The sequence below is a fragment of the Hydra viridissima genome, unplaced genomic scaffold (genome assembly GCF_058129835.1).
Source record: "Hydra viridissima isolate aposymbiotic clone 2 unplaced genomic scaffold, HvirCarnegie_v1 scaffold_12, whole genome shotgun sequence".
In the NCBI taxonomy this organism is placed as follows: Eukaryota; Metazoa; Cnidaria; class Hydrozoa; order Anthoathecata; family Hydridae; genus Hydra; species Hydra viridissima.
Genome location: NW_028324311.1, coordinates 14,833,547 through 14,856,312, shown reverse-complemented (window position 1 = coordinate 14,856,312; position 22,766 = coordinate 14,833,547). Strand labels below are relative to the sequence as shown.

At 30.9% G+C, this 22,766-nt stretch overlaps 4 protein-coding genes across 5 annotated transcripts in view; 1 reads left to right on the top strand and 3 right to left on the bottom strand.

Moving 5' to 3' along the window:
• The first annotated feature begins 471 nt into the window (after positions 1-471).
• On the top strand, positions 472-2,178 carry LOC145194463 (uncharacterized). Its single transcript, XM_080072116.2, has one exon. It carries the CDS (start codon positions 1,320-1,322, stop codon positions 2,073-2,075), a length of 756 nt encoding a protein of 251 aa, XP_079928242.2. The 5' UTR covers positions 472-1,319; the 3' UTR covers positions 2,076-2,178.
• Positions 2,179-4,292: 2,114 nt separating this feature from the next.
• LOC145194554 (uncharacterized) lies at positions 4,293-6,307 on the bottom strand. Its single transcript, XM_080072222.2, has one exon. It carries the CDS (start codon positions 5,393-5,395, stop codon positions 4,646-4,648), a length of 750 nt encoding a protein of 249 aa, XP_079928348.2. The 5' UTR covers positions 5,396-6,307; the 3' UTR covers positions 4,293-4,645.
• Positions 6,308-13,748: 7,441 nt separating this feature from the next.
• LOC145193730 (tropomyosin-1-like) lies at positions 13,749-14,931 on the bottom strand. The gene has a single exon (XM_090069499.1). It carries the CDS (start codon positions 14,784-14,786, stop codon positions 13,980-13,982), a length of 807 nt encoding a protein of 268 aa, XP_089925625.1. The 5' UTR covers positions 14,787-14,931; the 3' UTR covers positions 13,749-13,979.
• Positions 14,932-20,513: 5,582 nt separating this feature from the next.
• Positions 20,514-22,766, bottom strand: part of LOC149881466 (zinc metalloproteinase nas-14-like) — a 6,061-nt gene continuing 3,808 nt past the window's right edge. Inside the window, exons 4-7 of one of the 2 annotated variants that reach the window (XM_090069747.1) lie at positions 22,084-22,207; positions 21,732-21,907; positions 21,530-21,600; positions 20,514-21,359 (exon numbers count right to left, since the gene is read on the bottom strand). In XM_090069747.1, the coding sequence (XP_089925873.1) occupies positions 21,090-21,359; positions 21,530-21,600; positions 21,732-21,907; positions 22,084-22,207 (641 nt within the window). In that variant the 3' untranslated portion in view covers positions 20,514-21,089. The remainder of the gene's footprint in view (positions 21,360-21,529; positions 21,601-21,731; positions 21,908-22,083; positions 22,208-22,766) is intronic. The other variant, XM_090069748.1, reaches the window with a different exon arrangement.

Genomic DNA, 22,766 nt, shown 5'->3' with positions numbered 1-22,766 from the left:
AATTTATATTTTCAAAATTGATAAATTAATAAACAAACAAAAAAAAATAAACAAAAGAAATATTATCAAAAAATGAATTTTCAGTGGGATTCGTTTTTTAAAACTGAAATATTTTTTTTAAAACCGTATTTATTTATTTTTTTAATCAAAGCTATTTTTTCAGTTTTTCTCCTAAACGTTTCTAAAACATCTTATTGCTGGAAAAGTTTTATTCAATATTAATGCAGTCTCCACTACACTTATATTGACTACAACTGAAAGGGACGATTCGATATTATAACCCCCTCCTTCTCCTTCTCTTTCCCCTTCAGTAAAAGAGTAGGTAAGAATTCTTTTATTTTTTATTTTCTATTATTTTATATATAATAATATTTTTTACATATTTGGATTGGAATTATTTATCTTGCGTTTTCCTATTTAAAGCACAAAATCTACTTTAGGAGTTCCCAACTTTGCAAAATATGACGTCATAATCTATTCAAGAAGCAATATATGACGTCGTAATTTATTCAAGAAGCAAAAAAAAAAGAAAAATTTAATGTAAATTTTGATAAATTTACAAACCTATAAAGGATATCATTTTTCTTGCAACAAACTTCTTTCAAACAAACTTTCAATGTGAAGATGTTATTCAGGGTATTATCCATTTTAGGAGACTTGTCTATATTTATATTTTCTAAAAAGGTTCGCATACCGACCAAATGCAGTATTAACTTTTCGCTAGGGAATCGCTTATTAATAAATTGTAAAATCAATATTTATTTTTCTTTAACGATCATATTTTACTGTTATACAAACACAAATTTTACGACTTATAAGTTCTTTATAACAATTTTTATATTTACTGGTCAGATTTTATGACTAATTTTTTTTAACTGATTTCAAATTACTAAAAAATTTTTACCTTGTTTGCTAAGTTATTTGATTTTGGAATTTGATTTTGGCATTACAGCATTGTTATTACAATGCGCCTAGTTTTTTTATTTACTAAACCAGATTGCAATAACACCATCAAAACGCAAGTAAACAAAACAGAAAAGTTTGATTGATTAGAACAACGCTATTTGCGTTATTTTGTCTGACATGTTTGATTTTGAAAGCGAGAACAAATTTTAAACTTTAATGAAGCTTTTGAGAAGAGTTTTATTACAAACGCGTTTCAGCATTTTTCAAGCGAAATTCAAAAATACAATATATTGTGATTTGTACGATCGCCTTAATCGCGCAGGAGCCAATCGTATAACAGATCTTTTAAAGCATCGTTTAAAATAAACCCGGTAAGAGAACATTTTGAAAATATTGTCTAAAATTATCGGACCATGTCTAAAGTTATCGGAATAATCGTTTGCGATGATGATGATAAGATAGGAGGAGAAGACGGTGTAGGAAATAGGACAATAAATCTTTTTAAAAAATATGAAAATGAAAAATGGGAATATTTCAAAGCAGTATCTGGATATCTCCCTGAGATAACAAAACTTGAAAACTATGCAGGGTTTATTCTTACAGGTTCTTATTGGTCGGTCAATGATCAAGCAAAATGGATTAGCAACCTAATAGATTTTATTCAAGAAGTATTTCGGTATCAGCAGGTATCCGATAATGCACCGAAAATCTTCGGTATATGTTTTGGGCACCAATTGATCGGCAAAGCATTCGGTGCGCGAGTGATAAAAAACGAGTATGGTAAATTCATTATCAGTCGAGCAGACGTCGAAGTGCTTGATAATTTACGAAACAAAGAGTTTTATCAAAGAGTTTTTCACGACGAAAAAAGTATACGCTTGATTCAGTGTCACCAAGAGGAAGTGACGGACTTGCCAGACAATGCAGTTCTGGTTGGTACTTCAGAATACTGTAAGAATGAAATTCTTTTTTATGGAGATAAAATTTTAACTATGCAAGGACATATGGATATTTTGGAAGAAGATTTAACTGGTATTTTTCTTGTGGCATTAAAGGAATCTGGAAAAGTTGATGAGTTTGATGAAGCTTTTCTTTTCAACAGTTTAAAGGGAAAACCTACAGATTGCTTGAAAATTATAGAGATGATCCGATACTTTATAGGTTTATGACAAATGCATGACAATTACAAAAATTAAGCTCTTTTAAATTTTTAAATTGATATATTTCCACATTTCAATAAATATTTTGAATATTGAGTTTTCACATTCCTGAGTTTATTGTATATTTTATTCTTTTTTCGAGAAAATGAAGTTTTCAAACAGGTAAGTGAAAAAGCTGACAAAGAAGATATAGAAGATAAAGAAGAAGACATTTTAAGGAAACTTTTGAAAAAAAAACGAAGTAAAAGTTCTTCAAAAATTTTAAACTAAACAAAAAAAGAGGCAGAAATATCAGAACGAATCTGATTTAGCATGACGTATGATTTTGTATACAAAATGTTGCAACGCTTAAAACAAAGTTGCGCATTGGTTTGATTTTTAAAACTTGTAAGTAACGAGCTAAGAAGATAGTTGATCATTCAAAAAGTATTACCTAATGATAACATACCTTTTTAAATTTTGACTATCTTTTTAAGTAAATGCTGCTTTGCAAGCACGTGGCTTATAACTTTTCAAATATTTCACAACGTGGCACAAATTTGATTTATTTGTGTCTAATTAAAAGATGTTTTTAATGGAATCTGTAATTATTCACGCGAAATCTCAATCAAAAAGTTACTAAACTAACGAGTAAAAAGCTATACATATTAGTTAACAAATTATATAATTTTAACAACTTTAATTATATAGTTTTAATAATTTAAGGATCTTCGGGATTTTTTTAACTAAGGTTACATATTATTTTATAGATTTTATAAATTAATCAAACCAAATTAATCTTTAGTTCAAAGTTAGATAAAATACGTAAAAAAAGTCAGGCCTACATTTTCAATTATTTTTTTATTAAATATTACCCAGTCTTATTATCCTATACCATCATATATCTAGGTCTCTATGACTAGATATGTCGGGTAGAGAACCCTGTCAGCCTCCACCATTTTACATCCCCCCAACCCCTCATCACTCTACCTTCTGCGGACTAGCCTCATGCTGCTAAGCATATAAGAATGTCTCTTGGCATTAATTACGTACCCTCGTGAGTATACACAGGCGCTTCTAGAAACGCCATAGGAAGACTCGAAGAAGCAACTCGCCTTTATGACGTCAACATTTTTATAAAGTATCCAAGTTTTATTATAAACTTACTTTGTTGCTAAAGATTATTAGAGCACGCAAAAATGATAGTTTAAACTTGCATAATAAAAAATATGTTGTAAACAAAGATGCAGAAACTTTTGCTCGATCTATATGTCTGCCTTAATACTACAATTTTATTATACAACAGTAATCTTTCCAAAAACTCCTTTTCTCTTAGAATTAAAACATTTTAAACATAGAAGATCAGTCTTTAACAAGATCAGTTTATTTACGTATGCTTAGCAAACTTGTAAATGTTTGTCCCACGTGAATCGTACAAAAATTACCAACTTTAAGCGAGATATAAATGCGTCATCCAGACCGTTTTTCTTCTGTTTTACAGATCACATTTTTAAATAAAACCAGATTATAAGACCAGATTAAGGAAAGAGCGGAGTTTCTTCTGCACTCTGAATTTAAGTTTTTACAAGAGAAAAAAACTGACACCCGTGTGATATTAAACGCCTCAACTCAAAGTAAAATAAAATACAGTTGAAATTACCACATAGTTGTTCGCATTTTTTAAGGTTATAATGTGGCTAAAATGAGTTTCAAGCAACATTGCAGTATAATTTATTTGGTCGCAAAACGACTACATGGTGTGATTATAGTTTTAAGGTTCCTTATCCACTTAAAAAACAAGTGTGCTTTGTGGAAAGTATTGGTGAGCATTCACAGAATCTGGCCTTTTTTGCAGTTAAAGCAGTAATTCAAACCTGTACTGAACAAATATAAATCAATATTAAAAAAGGATTACATAAATTCTACTGAAAAATTCTACTTCCTATATACAGATAATCAAAGAGCTTTAAAAGAACATTTTAATAATTAAAACATTAAGAGTCAGGTTTTATGGAAATTAGTTTTAAAAAACCAGCATTTTTCTCAGAGCCTTTTTTGCTAATAATACTACATACAATCATTATTTGACACGAAAAAGAATAAATGTTGATCTGATTTTAGCAGTTTGTAAACGTAACAGAAAAACTAAGAAAACAGCAACAAAACCTTTTGAACTTTAGTCAAATTCAAAAATTGCTGAGATTAAAATAAAAAACAAATACTAATTTTTTTTTTTTTGCCTCCGAGTATTTTTGCTGTTTGGAGATAAAAATGAACATAAATAACATTATAATACAAAAGTTTAAAATTCAAACATGGTTCCCAGTCAAAAAAAAAACCTATTGAAACTTTGAAATATATATGGCATAAATTCAGAATTTTTGCATCCAAGAAAAATTGCGCCATTATTTATAAGTCTGTAGAAAAATTTCAGATTCTGTCTTAAGTGAAATCAATCGATAGGTTTTTGCTACGCTATACTGACTGTTAAAAAAAACTAGAGCCACTTGTATTTTAAAAACATATTCCTTTTCTAAACACAATTTAGGTCATTTTAAGGACTTAAGTTCAAATGGTACAATTTACATACAATATTTAACTTAATCTTCGTCATCTCCTACATCATCCATATCTGCAATTTCAGCTTCTATTTCCGCTGTTTGCCTTCTCCACTTTTCGATTTCATCTTCTATTTCTTTAATATTTCTTTCCAGCACGTTACAATTTCTTTCATTAGCTTCAGCACGTACTTCAGCTTCTTTGTATTTCCCTTCTAGTATAACAATCTGCTCTGCGTTGTACTCCTCACGTTGACTGGATTCTCCTTCACGAGCTTCTAGTTCTTTAAGACTTTCAGTTGCATTGCTGATTGTTTCTTCAAGAACCTGGATTCTTTTTTCAAGTGAATCAGCTTTAGCTGCAGTTCTTTCAATATCACGGAACACAACAACTCTGCGACGTTCAGATTCATTGCGTTTGGTTTCATTTTCTTCTAAGAGTCTCTTGGCTTCTTTCACCTCTTCCTCTAGTCGTTGAATTTTTTCATCACCTGCATTTTCACTTTCTTCTAACTGTTTCCTGGCTTCTTCTACAGATAGTCCTTTATCTTCTACAACAGCTAATTTATCCTCAAGAACTTCACATCTACTATTGACTTCATTAAGATCTTTTTCAAGAAGTTTAATTCGACGTTGGACGCTGGCAACTTCACTTTCACCTTTTTCTAATCTTGACGTTGCTTCGACCATACTGGCTTTAGCTTCATTTTTTCTGTTATCAGCATCATCAATCTGTGTTGAAATTTCTGCAAGTTTTGTTTTAAGTTTTGCAAGTTTACCACCAGAATCCATTTCAAAAATTTAATTTAAAAAAGTTTTCTAGGATCTATTTAAATATACAAAGATGTTGGCTCAAATAACAGCAAAACAAAAAGATCGTGTAGAAATTTTGCAACCTCTCCTGATGTAGCGCGATCAGCAAAACACAATTTTACTTATCGTCCTAAGCTTTGTCTAGCAGTGGGTGTGTTATTAGGGCAGTTACTCTTTTTAAACAATCCAATTTATCGACCAATGACCAAATCGAGCGAGAATTATTTAATAAACAATAACATACTTTAAAAATCAACCATTATGCACCATATAAGGCAATGAATATTTCAAGTTCAGTGAATTAAAATAAGGAAAAATCTCTGCCATCTTTACTATGGGTATGGCTATTTTTTTATTCTCTCTTCCGGAGAGCGTTTTATTAAAAATTAATTTCTCACATAAAGACAACAATGAAAGTTTTTATATCATTTTACGACCAACGCATTGCTTTTAAAATATTTTGGGTGGTGATTTTTATGTGCTTTTCGAAGTCAAAAGTTAAGTGTAAGAATAAAAGTTTAAAATGGCTATAAGCGCACCAACAACTTCTAACTGCATAAAGGAGAACTTCGGAAAGACTTCTCTTATTAAAATGTTTTGATAACTTAAGCTTCTTTTTTTTATACTCGATTTCTTTACGTCATGAGCGAAAAAGTTGTCAACCACAATAAATAAATTAGAACAGTCATTATCAGTGTACATACAAACAGAGGGCTTATAAAATTATCGTTGTCATGAAAACAGCAGCTTACTTCATTATCTCCGTCACGAGCGCAATCCGTTCACATTGTTTGATGTCAGGAGCACAGTTTTTAACAATAGAAAATGTTTTTATAACTCAAAGCTTAAAGTTCGTGAATATTTTTTTTCTTTTTCATTTTTATGAGATTTTTGCTATCAACGTTCAAATAGATTTCTGCAAAATAAACGCGAACCGAGGAGCGAACAAAGTTGTTATTATTATGGTTTACAACACTATTGTTTGTAAATAAAAAAAAAACTAAGCAAATAAATCTTTTGGCTTAGCATCAAATTTTAAAGCAAGGATTACAACTTTGAAACCGTATTTCTCTCTTTTTTTAAATTTTCTCGATGGAAATTTTTTACGCAACTGGAACATGTTATTCGATTAAATACTGAAAATATATCCATTTACCATACGGTCCCCCTCTGATCTAATTACTATAAAGGAGCAATATACAGTCGAAAAGATGTTCGAAATTGTCAAACGTCGCGTTGAGCAACGGCTACTTAAAAATTCAAAAAACTCCAACAAACTTTAATAAAAATAAAAAAAAAGTCCGAAAGCACAAAGTTCAGTGCAGTTTATTTATAATCATATGTATAATTTTTGAGCGAAAAATAACGGTTCAAAAATATTACAAACGATTGTAGCTCCATAAGGAGCCCGTCTGGTTAAATAACAAATAAAATAATTCGTTTACATAATACGTCTATTTATAAATCTATAAATGACAACAATGTATTAGCCTACAAATAGGAAAACTATGCAGATCCCTATTCTGAAGCAACCTACCGTGGAACATCGAAACTCAGATTATTTTGTCCCTTTGTTGTTTTTTGTTTCTTTTTAGCTGATAGAATTTTTTTATGGACATATAGTTAAATTAAAAGATCAGCAAATATTTAAAAAACCAGTCACGCTTTATATAACAAATTATTGACAATAAAAATGTCAAAATTTTGGCTTTATTGCCAACTTTTCGTATACGGCTAGTTTTTTTGAATATGTTTTTTTTAAGCGAAAAGTAAACGTAGCCGTCTAAAAAAAAACTGCTGGAATTTAATTCTCAAAAAAGAGTATTTATTAACTTTAAAGAAACTTTTCCCAAAATTATAATTATTTCCCAAAACTATCTTTTTTTTAAAAGATAATTTTGGGAAAAATAATTGATACGAGGAGCATTAAAAATGGTGGTCAATTATAGCAATTTTAATTTCTCTATACTTTTTTTACAAGAAAGAACACACACTTCAAAAGATTATCTTCTCCTTAATATTAATCACAACATAAGTTGGCATAACCTGGTACTTAACAGTAAAAGTCCAAGTTTTCCATAAAACCCTAGAATATTATTCCTAAAACTGGATGAAGACGCAGAATGCTTCCTAATCAAGTATACTCTGTAATAATTTTAAGTTATGTTGAGGCTGCAAAGCATTCTTTTTAGCAGCCAACAGCTGTTGTTCTTTTTATCAATTTTTCTAATGTACATTCTAGCAACAAATGATGAAATTTAAAAATGTGTATGAAGTTGTGTACCTGAGAGGTTCTTGAACATCTTTTGGTAACTATGTGATGTTATTTATTGTTGTTGATCTCCTCAAGGTAATCCATAATGTCTAAATTATTGGACATTGAAGCAGCACTTTCAAAGGTTTTAATTCAAAAGTGCAAAGACTATAGTGAGCCCATTTTCCACGAATCAATATAAATTCTCATTTCATCGTAAGAATTAAAATGCTGATCAGCAAGGCCGAATACAGAACATAACCTTGGAGTAATGAATATTGGGTCTGGCTGTCGATGTGAAAGCATCGCCGGGAAAACCCCATAATTTTCTGCGCTTGGGGATTATTGTAGTGAGCCCATTTTTCACCCTCAGTCACAAAGCAGTGCAGAAATCCCTTTCGTCGTTGCTTTTAAAGCAGCTGCTCACAAGCAAACAAACGCCGTTCAACGTCCCTGGCTTCAATACGTACGGCACCTAATCTCCTTGCTTCTAAACCATTCCTAGGGCTTTTAAGCGCTTGGAAACGGCTGGCTGAGTCACATGTAATGATTTTGCCAACTCCTCTTGGGTTTGGCACGAGTCTTCTTCCAGTAAATTCGTCAACTCGTCATCTCCAAACACTTTTTCCTTTCTACCGGAATGCTGGTTTTCGACGTTGAAATCACTGTTCTTGAAATGTTGAAACCATTCACGACACGTTCTTTCATTAAAAGCTGCCTCACCATATGTATTCGAGAGCATTAGATGAGCCTCAGCCATAGATTTCTTTGAATTGAACGCGTGTAGTAAAACTTCTTGTAAATGACGAGAATTTGTCCCGTAAACTGACATTTTAATGCGATTAATAGTATATGAAACAAATAGAGTATAAATTATGTTTGGAAATGGTGCTTTCGACAGATATATAAAGTTACCAAATGACACTTTAGATCCGATAGTTCTCTTCAACACGTGACTCTAACGACATCTCTCAAAAAAGGCGGAAGCAAAGTTATATACCTAATACTTAGCAAGATCCCTTTTGCAAATGGTCACCCTCATACAAGCTTGAATTATCAATTTACAACAAATTTAAGTTGTATAATTTCTTTATACAAGGTAAGGCATATAGTATTTAGTACTAATATGTATCTAAATGATGTGTTTAAAGAATTTGTAGAGTTATTGATATGGATTTGATATTTATTATGGATTTATCACACATTTAATATTGCTGGATCTTGAGTGACCTGTTAGACTCAAGGGAAAAATTTCCCCTTGGGGAATAAATGTTGGTTTTATAACTTTAAAGTGTATCAAGACAAGAAGCATAAGAAAGTAATGAGTTGAGAGTGAAGCAGTTATGATGAAAAAAGGTTGCGGGACCATGGATCAGTGTATTGAAAAGTCTGCTGAGGTTTGAAATTCCAGTCTAAATTAACATATTTGTTAATTCTAACTGCACTCAGAATTATAAAAAAATATATATATGATCTTGAGTTTCTGACATATCATGTGCATACCAAAGAAATAACTTAAAATCCACCATGAGGTGAAGTAAATTTCAGAAGGTTAATTTGCATTTTCTTAAATTTTTAGTTTATATATAGTATTTTTAAAAACTTGATAAAATATTATAAAATATAGTTTACAAAATATTACAAAATATAGGTTATTAAAAATGGAGCATATACACTTTAATAGTGGACATTCGGAAACGAAACTTAGGGTAAGGCGGGACTAGTTGAGCATAGGGGCAAGTTGGGCTGCTAAAATATCTCAAAAACTACGCATCAAATGATAAAACATCTAATCAATGAAAGATAGGTATATGTAATGGTAATACAATGCGCATCAAATGGTTGCTGGACTAAAAAAGTAAAAAAAAATTCTTTTATTCTTCTGAAATTCATTTTTTTTAACACCTGAAATCCTTTTTTTTAAAAAATATGTAGATGTGATTTAAAACTATAAAATTTTTGCTTCTATTGAAATTTTTTTGACTTAAATATTACTTAGTCGATAAAATGTGTACGTCAAAAAGTTTAGAAACAAAAATTTTAACTTATTAACTTTATTTTTAACTTACCCAACACAGCTGCTCAACTTACCCCGCTTAAGGTACGTTGCCCCGCTGGGGCAACGGTTGAGCAGCTCGGTAAACTTTAGGGAATATTTTCTCAAAAAAATCTAAAAATGTTTTTTTTTCTTCAGCAATTTTTAGCATATAAAATTTTCTTTCTAATAGTGAAAAAATTATGTAAATCTTACGCATCGTTCAAGAGATCTATTAGATTTCGTCAAAATTGCTCAAATAGCCCAGGCCTACCCTACTATTTATTTCGACGACGAGTTGTAGCAACAGAAATTTCAAACGCGAAGCTATTTTAAGCTTAAAAAAGATGCAGATTCAAACAGTTGTTGTCATTCATATCAAACTTAAAATATACGGTAAAAATTTTACATATTAAAAAAAGTCCGCCGATAGTAATAAGTTTTAAAAAAATCAGAAACATCAAACTAAATAACTAGTAATTAAAACTAGCATTTGTTCGCTAACTAACTACATCAATTAGCTAACAACATTTGTTGGATAAGTAATGCGGAACGCTTCAAAACGCTTGCGCGCAGATTAATACATTTTTGCAGTGTGTGATGTTTTATAAATATCGACATTTAAAATTTAGCAAGCCCTTGCTGCGAATTTCTAACTTAAAAGTTCTTATTGCTACTTAAGAAAGCATTTAGGCTCAATATTGTTATTTGAACCTTGATAAGCCAGTCTTGTTTTAGGTTAAGACTTATCAAGGCATAGATCTTTCAATTTTAAATTTTACTATCATTACAAGTTTAATTTTGATTTTCTTTTTTCATCATTAATCAATTAATAGCACTTACACTTTCATGAATTTTCATTTTTTCCCTTTGTTACAAGTACTTTATTTCTTTTTGCTTCTTAAATTTTTATTTTTTAAGTTTCAAAAAAAATTCATTCATTTATCTCCTGCTTCATGATGACTTTTACATTTATCACTCTCAAAATATGCTAAACCTTTTTTTTCTCAGTTCGATTAAATGAAATAGTTCATAGTTAGTTATGCTGCTATTTTTTAGCAATCTAATTTTCGCGTTAATTGATATATTATTTTTATGGTTTGAAGAATGTCTTGTACCGAAGTTTATTGTGTAGACAAAAAAACTTATTTGCTTCTTACAGTATGTGACAAAATTATTCATACCCTATTATAAAATATGTTGTAGTAATAAAGCAAAAACTAAATTGTTTTAAATAATTTTATTAGATACTAAAAAAAACATGCTTAGTAACATAAGGCTTTCCTGGAACTTTTAAAAACATTGACACACAGGTTGGTATAACACAAATTATATTTTTTTCATAAAAAACCTCTTTTTGAAATATTCCCGATAACAATTTATAATTCACTTGAGCCGAGTTCGGATTCTGATTTATCGATAAACTTCTACACATGACAATGATGGCTATAAAAACGATTTTCTTGCTTTGAATTTTTTTTTTTTCGACTAATTGATTTTTATCTGGGAGTTATCTTCCAGGGATAACGATGCATAAAATTGGCTTTTCTCCACTTAAGGATTACATATCTTTGATTTATGACGTTAACGGTGCACAACGTGTAAGTTTCTTAACTATATTACCAGAGAATGTCGTGAATGAATCAGCATTTACTCGTCATCAACCACCTAGCCTCTTTTTTAGGCAATTGTTGTAGAGGAAAAAAACCATTTTTAATTTTGCATAAACTATAATTTCATTAAAAAAATTTCCTTGAAATTCCATGAAGTCAATTTTGAAACAATTTCTTTAAATTTTAGTTTTTATATTTGCCAATAAGTCAACTATACTGCTGATTTTATTGAGATAAGATGGTAATTCTCAGTTGCTTGCTCGCCAACTCCATACCCGAGTATAGACCATGAGTATTTTAACTTTCTGTTTATTTAAGTCATTATTATAATTTAGGAAATAAATAAAATTCTAAATTAACGCAATAAATATTATCAAGGAACTTGTCATGTCTTGTAAGTAAATAACAATTAATATATTCGTGAAAAATTCAAACGCCATTTTTTCATCTTTAAGGTGGAAAAGTATAACGTAGTTTACCCATGTAATAAAAAACTACTGTTGTGGGAAGAGATTTTGTTAGTGGATTTTTAAAAGGCCCCCAGACCTTTCCCTACGAAAGCTCCAAAGAGTATCTATAAATCGTCTTAATGATTGATAGATACGCCTGAAGATGCACTAGCATGTTACATTTATGTTTTTGTAATCTTTTTTTTTAGCTATAGCATATATCTTGTTCTAATTTTTCTTTTAAATAATCTGACTTATTTTGCACTGATGGCCAGGCTAATAGAGATAAAGTTTATTTTGTCATTAAAGATCCATGATCCATGATCCATCCAATCTTTGAAATTCTGCTACTTTTATCTTAAAGGGTTGGTGGTCAGAACATTGCAAAATTTTCTTGCTCATTTTTAATACAGTTACACAAATTGAATTAGATAAACTTGTATTATGTTTTTCGCCGCATCAACTTTTAACTGCGAGAAGTAACTGATGCACATGAGTCAATGTAACACCGGTTTTTTGGATAAAATTGTCATCTTATTTACATTACTTTTTACATTTCTGTAATTTACTTTTCATAATCACATTAACCTTAGTTAATGTGATTTATATGTTAAAAATAACTTTAACTCAAACTATTATCATAAACCATTATTTGAGAATTCAAAATATTTTAAACATATCAAATCCATTATTTGAGGATTCCATATATTTTTCCATAAAATCCGTCCGTCTAAAATGACAAACTCGGCTTTAAAAACGTTAATTTTTACAAAATTTTTAGTTTAGATAAAATTTGAGTTAAAATTATTTTTAACATAAAAATTACCTCAAATAAAGTTATTAAAAGTACAGAAATATAAAATACGGAAATATAAAAAGTGAAATAAAGATGATAAAATACAAACAGTTATTTTATCGTCGGAGTACTTTTTTTTCCCCCGTTGAAGATTTCCTATTTAAATTTTTGTTTAAGAAACATCATTTAAAAAATAAATTAATAATTTGTCCTTCGGGATTAAGTTTTACTGTAGTTTTCCTATAAGAACAATAAGTCTTCTATAAAAACACACAAATTATGAACTGTGCTTTTTATTCCCAATGACTATATTGATTGCGATAATTAGTTGATGAACGAGCTCCGTACATAATTTTCACAACCTCCTGTGATGTCTGATCTGTATTTTATTATCGTGCAGATTGATTTTAACAGCTATCGATAAAGTTTTTTTAACATTTTCAAATGTAAAAGCAATATTTTTAAGTTGTTAATCATAAATAAGTTATTTGCCATACTTTAACAGTAAATATTTGTAGATCGAAATCCTTTCCAACAACAGTCCTTGTAAATCCATAAAACAAATAACAAAAAAAAGTATTTTAATAGATGAATCGGTTTTTTCACAAGTTATTACTTATTTAATGATATTTGTAAAACTTTCTCTATTTTTTTAATATAGGAAAACTCTTCAAGCTCAATGAGCATTCTTGTTTACTGAATGATTCCCATGAGCATTCAGTAAACAAGAATTTAAATTAAATTAGTCTGTTACTAGGCTTACAATCTACACGATTATAAAACACAATGTACTAAAGTAATAAACAACAGATTGTTCCGTAATGTAGGAGTATCCATTGTATACATTATTTTTGAAATTTTTTATATCAGGAATTTAATATTATTTAATTAAAATAAAACCACGTTAATTTTTTGGCTTATATAAGAGCGATTAAACAAATTATCACTAAGAAGACCGTGGAGTATCGTAAAATTGCGAAAAAAGCAACTTGAAAACTGCACCGAAATAAATCACACAAAAAAAACGGATCACAAAAACTGAATGAGAGAAACCAACCTTTCTTTTATATACAACTCTTTTTTTTTTGGAAAACATATAAGTTTGTAAAAGATCCGAGAAAAGCGTAGTTTCTTCTAAATAAGTTTTGCTTCATTAAACTTAAGAAAGGCTTAAAAACAACAGAGTAAAAATTTTTAACAATTCTTTAAATGCAAGACTTTATAAAAGCAACCCGGGAGCGATTGATATCAAATACAAACTTGAACTGTGCCTTTTTAAAGGTCTTTTTATTGTTCATAGTTCCGGAGTGGTTTCTATCTTCATACTTGACAAAACTAATATATAAGTTTCATTCAAGGGCTGCGTGAATAATTTTACGGTTCAAGTAACGTGCGAATGTCTATGTAATGGGTTTGTTAATTTTCTGCATTATCGCTTTCGTTTCCTTTTTCTGCGTGATGGTAATCGTCATCATCTTCACCTATTTCATCCATTGCAGCAATTTCTTCTTCGATTGCTTTAGTATTGTGCCTCCATGTTTTTATTTCTTCTACGAGTTCCTTAATATTGCGTTCAAGAACATTGCAGTTTCGTTCTGCTGCTTCAGAGCGAATTTCAATTTCTTTAAATTGACCCTCCAGAAGCGAAATTTGTTCAGCGTTGTGAGCTTCCTTTTCGCTGGCCTGACCTTCGCGTTCCTCCAACTCCTTTAGACTCTCGGTGGCGTTTTGAACCGTGCTCTCTAATATTTCGATGCGCTTTTCGATAGATTCCGCTTTCGTAGTAGCAGCTTCGATGTCGCGTTTTACTACAACGTTTTTTCGTTCTTTTTCTCGAAGCTTAACTTCGTTTTCTTCGAGCTCACGTTTTTTTTCTTTTACCGCCTCTTCCAGTTTTTGAATTCTTTCGTCAGATTCTGTTTCTTCTTCTTCATATTGCAGCCTTGCTTGCTTCACTGATTCACTGACATCTTCTAAATTTTCCACTTTGCTCTCCAAAGTTTGTGCTCTGTCGGTCACGTCTTTTAAATTTTGTTCCAGCAACCGAATGCGTCGCTGTATACTTGCAACTTCTCCTTCTCCTTTGTCTAGCCGACTGGATGCTTCTACAATGCCGCTTTTTGCATTAGCTCTCCTAAGATCTGCTTCATCAATTTTGGAGGTAATTTCTCCAATCTTTCCTTGAAGTCGAACAAGTTTATTGGTTCCGGTTTCTAGCACCATTATTTTGCTGTGAAAAAAAAACAACAGATATCCAACAAGTTTTGATAAACTAACGTAAAATCCTTAAAAAGATTTCAAGATAAGTTCGTTGTTTTTCTCTCTTTTTTTTTTGATCTTATCAAAAATAATAAAAATGTTGGAATTTTTATAGGGGCAGACTCCAGCCGTTTCATTTCAATACACAAATACAGAAAACAATCGTAAGTATCTTAAAGTGTAAGGCCCTTCTAAGTCTTGATAAAATGGGGCCTTAATATTGAGGATTAAGGCTACATAGTTTAAAGCTTGATATGAATTTAAGTGTGCAAGTTTTTAACTTGCAATATAATTTATCCCCACCAGTGTTTTTTTGTTAACTGGATATCACTATCTTAGCGTTTTTATAAATTCAAACTAAAAATGTATTTTGAATTTTTTTAATTTAATTTTGTTTTACTAAAAAAAATAAAGAGAAAAACAACCTTGAGGTCTAATGTAACGTGAATACGTAATATAAGACCTATATTTAGGTGTAGTTTGTGCTGCAGTGGCATCTATAGAAAGCTTACAGAATAAAATAAACTCAATGAATTCGCTACCAAATATGGAAATAAAGTTACGCAGCTGAGATTCATATCTTCTGTATTTCAATCTTTCACAATGAACTGAATGTTATCTTTGTTATGACTGTGGTAATCATTTTTAACAAATTCTTTTGTACTTCAGATTACATTTATTGACTTGTGGCGTATTGATCGAAAGGGGATCTAAGTTTCATATTTTTTGTCATGTAAATAAAAAAAATTTTTTTTTTTTCTCAAAAAAAATTTTTTTTCTTAAAAAAAAAAAAAAAAAAATTAGCGTAAATAGTTTTGAACGGAGTACTGCATTCGTTCCAACTTTTTATCGCTCTTTAAATTCAATACTATATTTAATCCTTCATTCTTAACAAAAAACGTAAGTTTAGTTTTGTTTGTTCTTTTCTCTCCAATAAAGTACAGCTTTTAATTAGTTGCAATGATTTAACTGAATCGTAAAGAGCAACTCTGCTATCGTAATAATGAGACTGATCTCCTGATCTAAAGGTACTTGATATAATTTAATTAGATCTCTAGAAATTTGAGCTTAAAAAATTTTTATTATGCGATTTAACATATTTTAGATATTTAGATAATCTATTTTATGAGAAGAACATCTCTTCTGTCTGGATTTAATTCGGCTCCAAACTTATTTGCAAATTAAAAACGCAGAAGGTTTTAACAGTATAGCTTTTAAAAAGTTTTTCATAAACTTTGCCTGAGTACTGTTACTGCCCATGGGAATATAAAAAGACTTGCCCATAGTTGTGGCATAGTTATGCCCATAGTTATGGCAAATCTTTTTGAATCTTTTTTGTTTGCCCCAATCTGATGCGCACCTGGTTTTGATTGTTGCTTATTGATAGTTGACACCATTTTTCTATGCTTTTTCGTTTTGTATGGACATCATTTGACGATATTCACTCATTTTCAACTTTTTTCAAGATCAGTTGAGTACTGGATATAAAGGAGAATAAAATAGATTGAAAGATTCGAAGAGCACTTTACTCGGCTTTTAAACCTTGATTTGCCTATGCTGCATTAAACTAAATCTTGGTTCGCTGTTGATTTTTTTTAGGGGGATAGTGACCAAGCATATGTACAAAATTTTGAATAGAAATCTTTCGCGATTGTTGAGTTATAGGACGTTAAGTGTTCAAAAAGGTCAGTATTTGACACCCGATCTAAGTGCTAAGGGCAGTTTGTTTAGTTGCACGTCTTTAGACTGAGATTAATGCAATCAGCTTGATTAAGAAAAATGGGAAGTGCATTGATTGGATTGATAACTATGACTTAAATTTGTCTGATGTTCAATTCATTCTTAACGAAGATTTTGCAGTATACTTTTTTCTTTTAACTATAAATTCTTTAAATATAGTAAGGATTAAGTACAACTAATAAAACTAAATTCAGCTGATAGACTACAACTTAAATGTTAGCTATATATCCTAAATGAAAATTTTTTAGGCAGTTACAATCTTGATCCCGGGTTTAAACACTTTGTAAGACAAAGCATGCCAACCACGAGGTTCAAATCAAACTTTTCTGTTTTGCTCTCCGACAACATTCGGTACTTTGATGGTTTGATCTAAAATAAAAAAAAAAAACAGTTTAACAAAAAATGAGAACCTCAAAGCACAGCCAAAAAAATAAAGTACAAAGGTGGTCAAAAAAAAAAGCATGACTGAAAAATATGAGTGAAATGTAAGGTCTAAAAATGACGGCCAAAATAATGATAGAAATTATATAATAACGGGTTATAATTAAAAAGCGGTAATGAATTTGAAGACAAAGTTATGTAACATATTATATATTAATTATGCTTGCAATCCTATCTAGTTTGTTGCATTTTCAATTCTCTACAAAAACTGTTTTATTTTAGATTAAAATAATTTATTGTTGCAGAGAAAAATGAAAGAAAAACAAGAAGCCCGACAAGAACTTTTTTAAAGCTTCTATTTGAAAAATCGACCTAAAGGAAAAAAGTTTGCTGTTAATCACTTTCTGGCTGAAAAAAACTCCAATTAACACCATCTACTAACACCATCTTTTGAAACTGGTTTTTAGAACATGTATCGCCACAGTCTTTTTCATCTGAACCATCACCACAATCATTATCATGATCACATCTGAACTCTTTTGCAATACAATGCTGATTGTTACATCTTTTTTCAAAAGAAATAAAATTGTTAAACTTATGCAATTATGATAATTATGCAATTATGCGAAGAAAAATAATATTTTAGAGATTAAGAATCAGTATCTTGAAATAAATTTTTTAACAAGAAATGAAAAGACTTTATCTACTGTGATCAAAAAGTAAGGTGAATTTTTTTATAAAATGAAAAATCTTTATTTATTCTTCCAAATCTGTATCGTCCCCCTCAAAATAATACCCCCCGGCCCCAATGCACTTTTGCCAACGTTTTTTCCAGTCTTCGAAGCATGCCGAAAAGTCCTCGGTAGGGATAGCCTTCAATGCGCGTGCCGATTCACGTAAGATCTCTTCAATGGACTCAAAACGATTTCCCCGGAGTGGTCTCTTGAGCTTTGGGAACAGCCAGAAGTCACACGGTGCTAAGTCGGGCGAATGCGGCGGTTGTGGAGCAACATGGGTAGAGTTTTTGGCGAAAAACTCACGAAGAACCAGTGCTGTGTGCGAAGGCGCATTATCGTGGTGCAAAATCCAAGAGTTATTGGCTCATAATTCCGGTCTCTTTTTGCGAATAGCTTCACGCAAACGTCGCATAACGCTTAAATAATATTCCTTTTTGACAGTTTGGCCAGTTGGAAGGAATTCGTAGTGCACGACACCACAATAATCAAAGAAAACAGTCAACATGACCTTGATTTTTGAGCGACTTTGACGTGGTTGCTTCGGTCTCGGCTCGCCTTTTTCACGGTATTCACTCGATTGGTCGGTTGTTTCATGGTCGTATGCGTAGACCCAAGTCTCATCGCCAGTAAAAATTTGTTTGTAGACGTCTTGATAGTCAGAAAGCATTGCTTCACACGTTTTAACGCGACGCCCTTTTTCAAAGAAATTGAGAAATTTCGGCACCAAACGTGATTTGAGTCTTCTGAGGCCCAAATGATCCTTCAAAATCGCTTGCACCGACCCAAATGATATTCCAACCATGTCAACAAGGTCTCGAATGGTTAACCGACGATTTGCAAGCACCAATTCTTTGATTTTGTTGATGTGGCGATCATCAATCGAAGTCGATGATCGTCCGGAGCGTTCCAAGTCATCAACACGTTCTCGGCCTTCTTTGAAGTCTTTGTACCTCTTGTAAACATTTTTTTGAGACATAGTCTCTTCACCGAAGGCCTTTTGCAACATTCGATACGTTTCAGCAGCAGAAATATCATTCCGCAAACAAAATTTAATAGCACTTCTTTGCTCAACAAAATTAGACATCGTGAAAATCGCCGAATGCACTTTTGGTACTTCAGAAACAAGCGTAAACAAAAAAAAAAAGTTATGAGTTTGATATGTAATTTGGCGCAAATGTTAATGACATTCCTACCAACTTAAAAATAAAAAAGATTGGACGATTCGAATAAGGCGGGAAGTTTAAATTAAAAATTCACCTTACTTTTTGATCACAGTAGTATACCATTATTCGACGCGCTGAAAACGATTCTGGGCACCAAAGAGTCTCTGAAGGTTGTAAGATTGCTAAAATAACGACAAAAGGGTACATCTTTAGATTTAAAACGATGTTTGACCACATAAACAGACAATTAGACACACAAGCAGCTCGGAAATTCCAGTGCAGCCAAGTATGTATTAGCAAAACATTAAAAACAAAGTCCCTAATCCTTAATCCAGAGAAGAAAAAGAAGATTCCATTGAGAATTTGTGACCAAATAGCATCAGCTAGAACAAAGTGCGGTCGGTTATATCGAATTTCCGCCAATAAATCGTTAACCCTTGACGACAAGTTGTATTTCACATTTGACCAATCTTCAATTAATGGAAATGATATTCATTATTCAAGTGATGTCAAATTCAAGCCCACTGCAAAATTTGAAAAGAAGTCACGTGTTTTGGATTTGCTTTTGGGTTAAAGGGATTTCTTCGCCAACATTCAACTAATTTCATAATTCCAGCGAATACAAATTTTGGCCCGATCTGGCATCGTCTCATTACACAAAACCTGTACAAAACTACATGAATGAGGAAAAGATTAATTTTGTCAAAAGAGATAACCCTGCAAATGTGTCTGAATGTCGTCCGATTGAGGATTTTTGGAGTGTTCTCAAAGGAAAAGTGTATGATTGGCAAGCCTAAAATCTCCAGGAATAGCGCAACAGAATAAGTATTGCCTTTCTAAAAAGGACAAACCTCTTATACACCTTCTTTCAGAGTCAACTAGGCGCTAACTAGATTACGTAAGACGCAACGGTTTGATTGAACAAAATTAATATTTAAATAAGTTGGCCACTTAAAATACTAATTTTTTCTTTTTTAAATTAAATTTTTATTTAATGAACCAAGGGAGCTATGCCCCTTCAAAGTCAATACCGTTTTTTAGTTATAGCCCGTTTCTCATCTTTATGCTTTTTCTCTTGTAAAATTAAGTTTCCTCTTTTTCAATGTTTTCCTAATTTTTATTCGTGTTAAACCAATTTTGTGCATAACTTTATATATGTTTAATAATTTACAGCTTCACTTAGCAACAGTTTCAGCTTCAGAAAGAAGCAAAAAAGGGGAAATCTCAATAGTATTTCAGTTTTGTAAAAAATGCTTCTTTTCTGGTTTTTCTTTGCTTTTGGTCATTTTTCTAGATAAGATTAACTCGCTACTGCAAACTGGGCACCTTTTGAAAATAAACTTACCCATTTTAATCAAAAGCTGCGTTACCCCAGCAACTTCAGGGTTTTGAATGGTTTTCTCGCCGTAGATTTTCTGTTACTCCACACATTGCATTTGGTACTAAAAGGTCCGCAAAATGTCCTCTTTTAAGGTGAATGTAATTTGATAACGTGGCTATGGTTAAAATTAACGTATGCGCTTGTCAATGATATTCTATCTACCATTGACAGTTCGTTAAATCTCGAACATACTAAAAATAGACTTGTTTAGAAAAACATAGCGCATATCGTCGTAAAAAATAAAATAAGTCTTAAAGAAAAAATCGTTGATCTTTTGATTTGATTTTCCTTTTTCTTGTTATCAGTTTGAGATGAGTTTTTTTGATGAAGATGAATTGCTTTGAGAAAATTTCGTCTGTACTCTGTGATCTGTCCGACGCAATCGGAAGAATAAATACAATAAATAATTATAAAACAAAAGCGGATCTAAAAAAAAAAAATCCCCCGAAGATGGATTGCTTTTTCCAGGCATAAATTCCAGTAAGATGCAAAAAAAAAAAAAAAAATACAGCCAAGGATATTTTTTTGAAGGTACAAATATTCAAACTCGAGTAATATTTTTCGTATTTATATAAAAGACATCTCATTTCAAAATAAAATAGAAAAACCCTTTCGAAAAAAATTTCTTTGAAAATCATTTATAAAAATATAGTTGAAAATTATTTATAAATATATAATCAATTTAAAAACATGAAAAAGGTCAAAATTCTTAATGCAACCATTAAAATTGATTAAAAGGAACTTAAAAAAAAAAAAAAAAAGTAGAAATCTTTAACAATGGCAACCAGCACCACCATCCCAGTTTTAAAAGAATGTAAATAATACACCCCTCAAAAAGACTTTCAAATTCACCATTTTGTTGTTACTATTTCATGGCAAAGAATGAGAGCATGTCTTCAACCTCTTCATCTTTTTTTCTTTTTACGTCATGCGGTGTCATGTTACTAACTAGGAAATCAGCGTCACTATAGTCATTTTTAGATTCCTCACATCCAGGGTAAAGTTTATTAATTTGCTTGACATCTAAAGGAGTCAACTGATACCTTTGTCCAAATTTTAGGGTCTTGTCCAATTTCGACACCAACGTCCTCTTACCATTTGAGGAGAAAGCAAAGTTGTTGTAATGCATAACGCTCTGTTTAACAAACATTTTTACAAAAAAAGATAAAAACAAAAAATCGAAAAACATTAAAAAAAATCATCTGAAGATTGCACAAAACAATTTAACGTCTTAAAATAATGCGGACTAAAAATTACTATGATGCAATAAATTTAAAAAATCAAGATGATTTAGTAAATACTTACCCAGTAGTTATATGGAATATCGAGGTTGTCTGCATCACTGACTGAGTACATTCGAAAATTATGCAATAAATCTAAACAGAAGAAAAAACAATCTGAAAAAGGCAAAGTTTTAAAAACTAAAGCACCAAATGTAGAGTAAGTAGGATGAGTAAATAATCTAAAGATTCACTTTAAAAATAGTTTTGTAAAAGAATTGTCTTACTTGGTTTGATGTTATCATAACGAACATCAATATATTTATTACGATCTGGTCTTGATTGTTCATGAATAATACCAATAGAATGCATCATCTCATGTAATATGGTTCCCATTCTTTTGCAACCTAAGCCAAAATTGATAAATTGTTCACCTCCCTGTTTTCCTACTGATGAACTGCAACTGTAAAATAAAAATGTAAAACTTTATTTCTTCAAGTTGTTCAGGAAACTGACAAAGTTGATTGTTGTTTATAATTCAAAATATAAGATGATATTTCCAAAATCAACTTATATGTCTTAACTAACAAGTTCTACAGCCTGACAAATTCAAGAGTTATACAATTCCAAACAATTTACCCATTTGTTTTAGACCTAAAAGTAACATAATCTTTGTCTTGGTCCTCTTTTGGAACAAATCTAATGCAAGTGAGTATGTTGAATTCTTTGATGGCTTCCAGTATGTGCTGCTTAATTACAGGATCTACAAAATTATTGTAAAAAAACTATGAGAAAAAAAAACCTACTGTTGCACAGTAACAAATTTATCCAACAGTAAAATTCTACAACAGTTAACAACTTAACAGCTTAAACAACAAACTTCAAAAAATTATTTACCAGATCCTCTGTCTGCTAATTTAGTTAACAATATTAAATCATTAATTTGCCTTTTTACATCTCATTAAATTATAAATTGAACTTTAGGCTTGCATTTTTGCAACAATTAGGCAATAGTCAAGTAAGACAAATTGAAACTTTTTATAAAGCCAGGTGGTGAGGGTCTTTCTCTACTGAGGATCATATAATGATCCTTCACTGAGGATCATATTTATTATTAAAAGGTAATGAAAGATATCATTAGCCATTGAAGAAATATCACTAATTGATTTCTTTTATGGTTAAAAGGCAGACATTAATTGATATTAAGATTTGATTAAGATTGATTTAATTAAGATATATTTAAGTTAAATTGCTAACATAATGCAAAACAATAATTTCACTTGCAGAAAATTGTTTTTAGTTTATTTACATTATCAAAATGG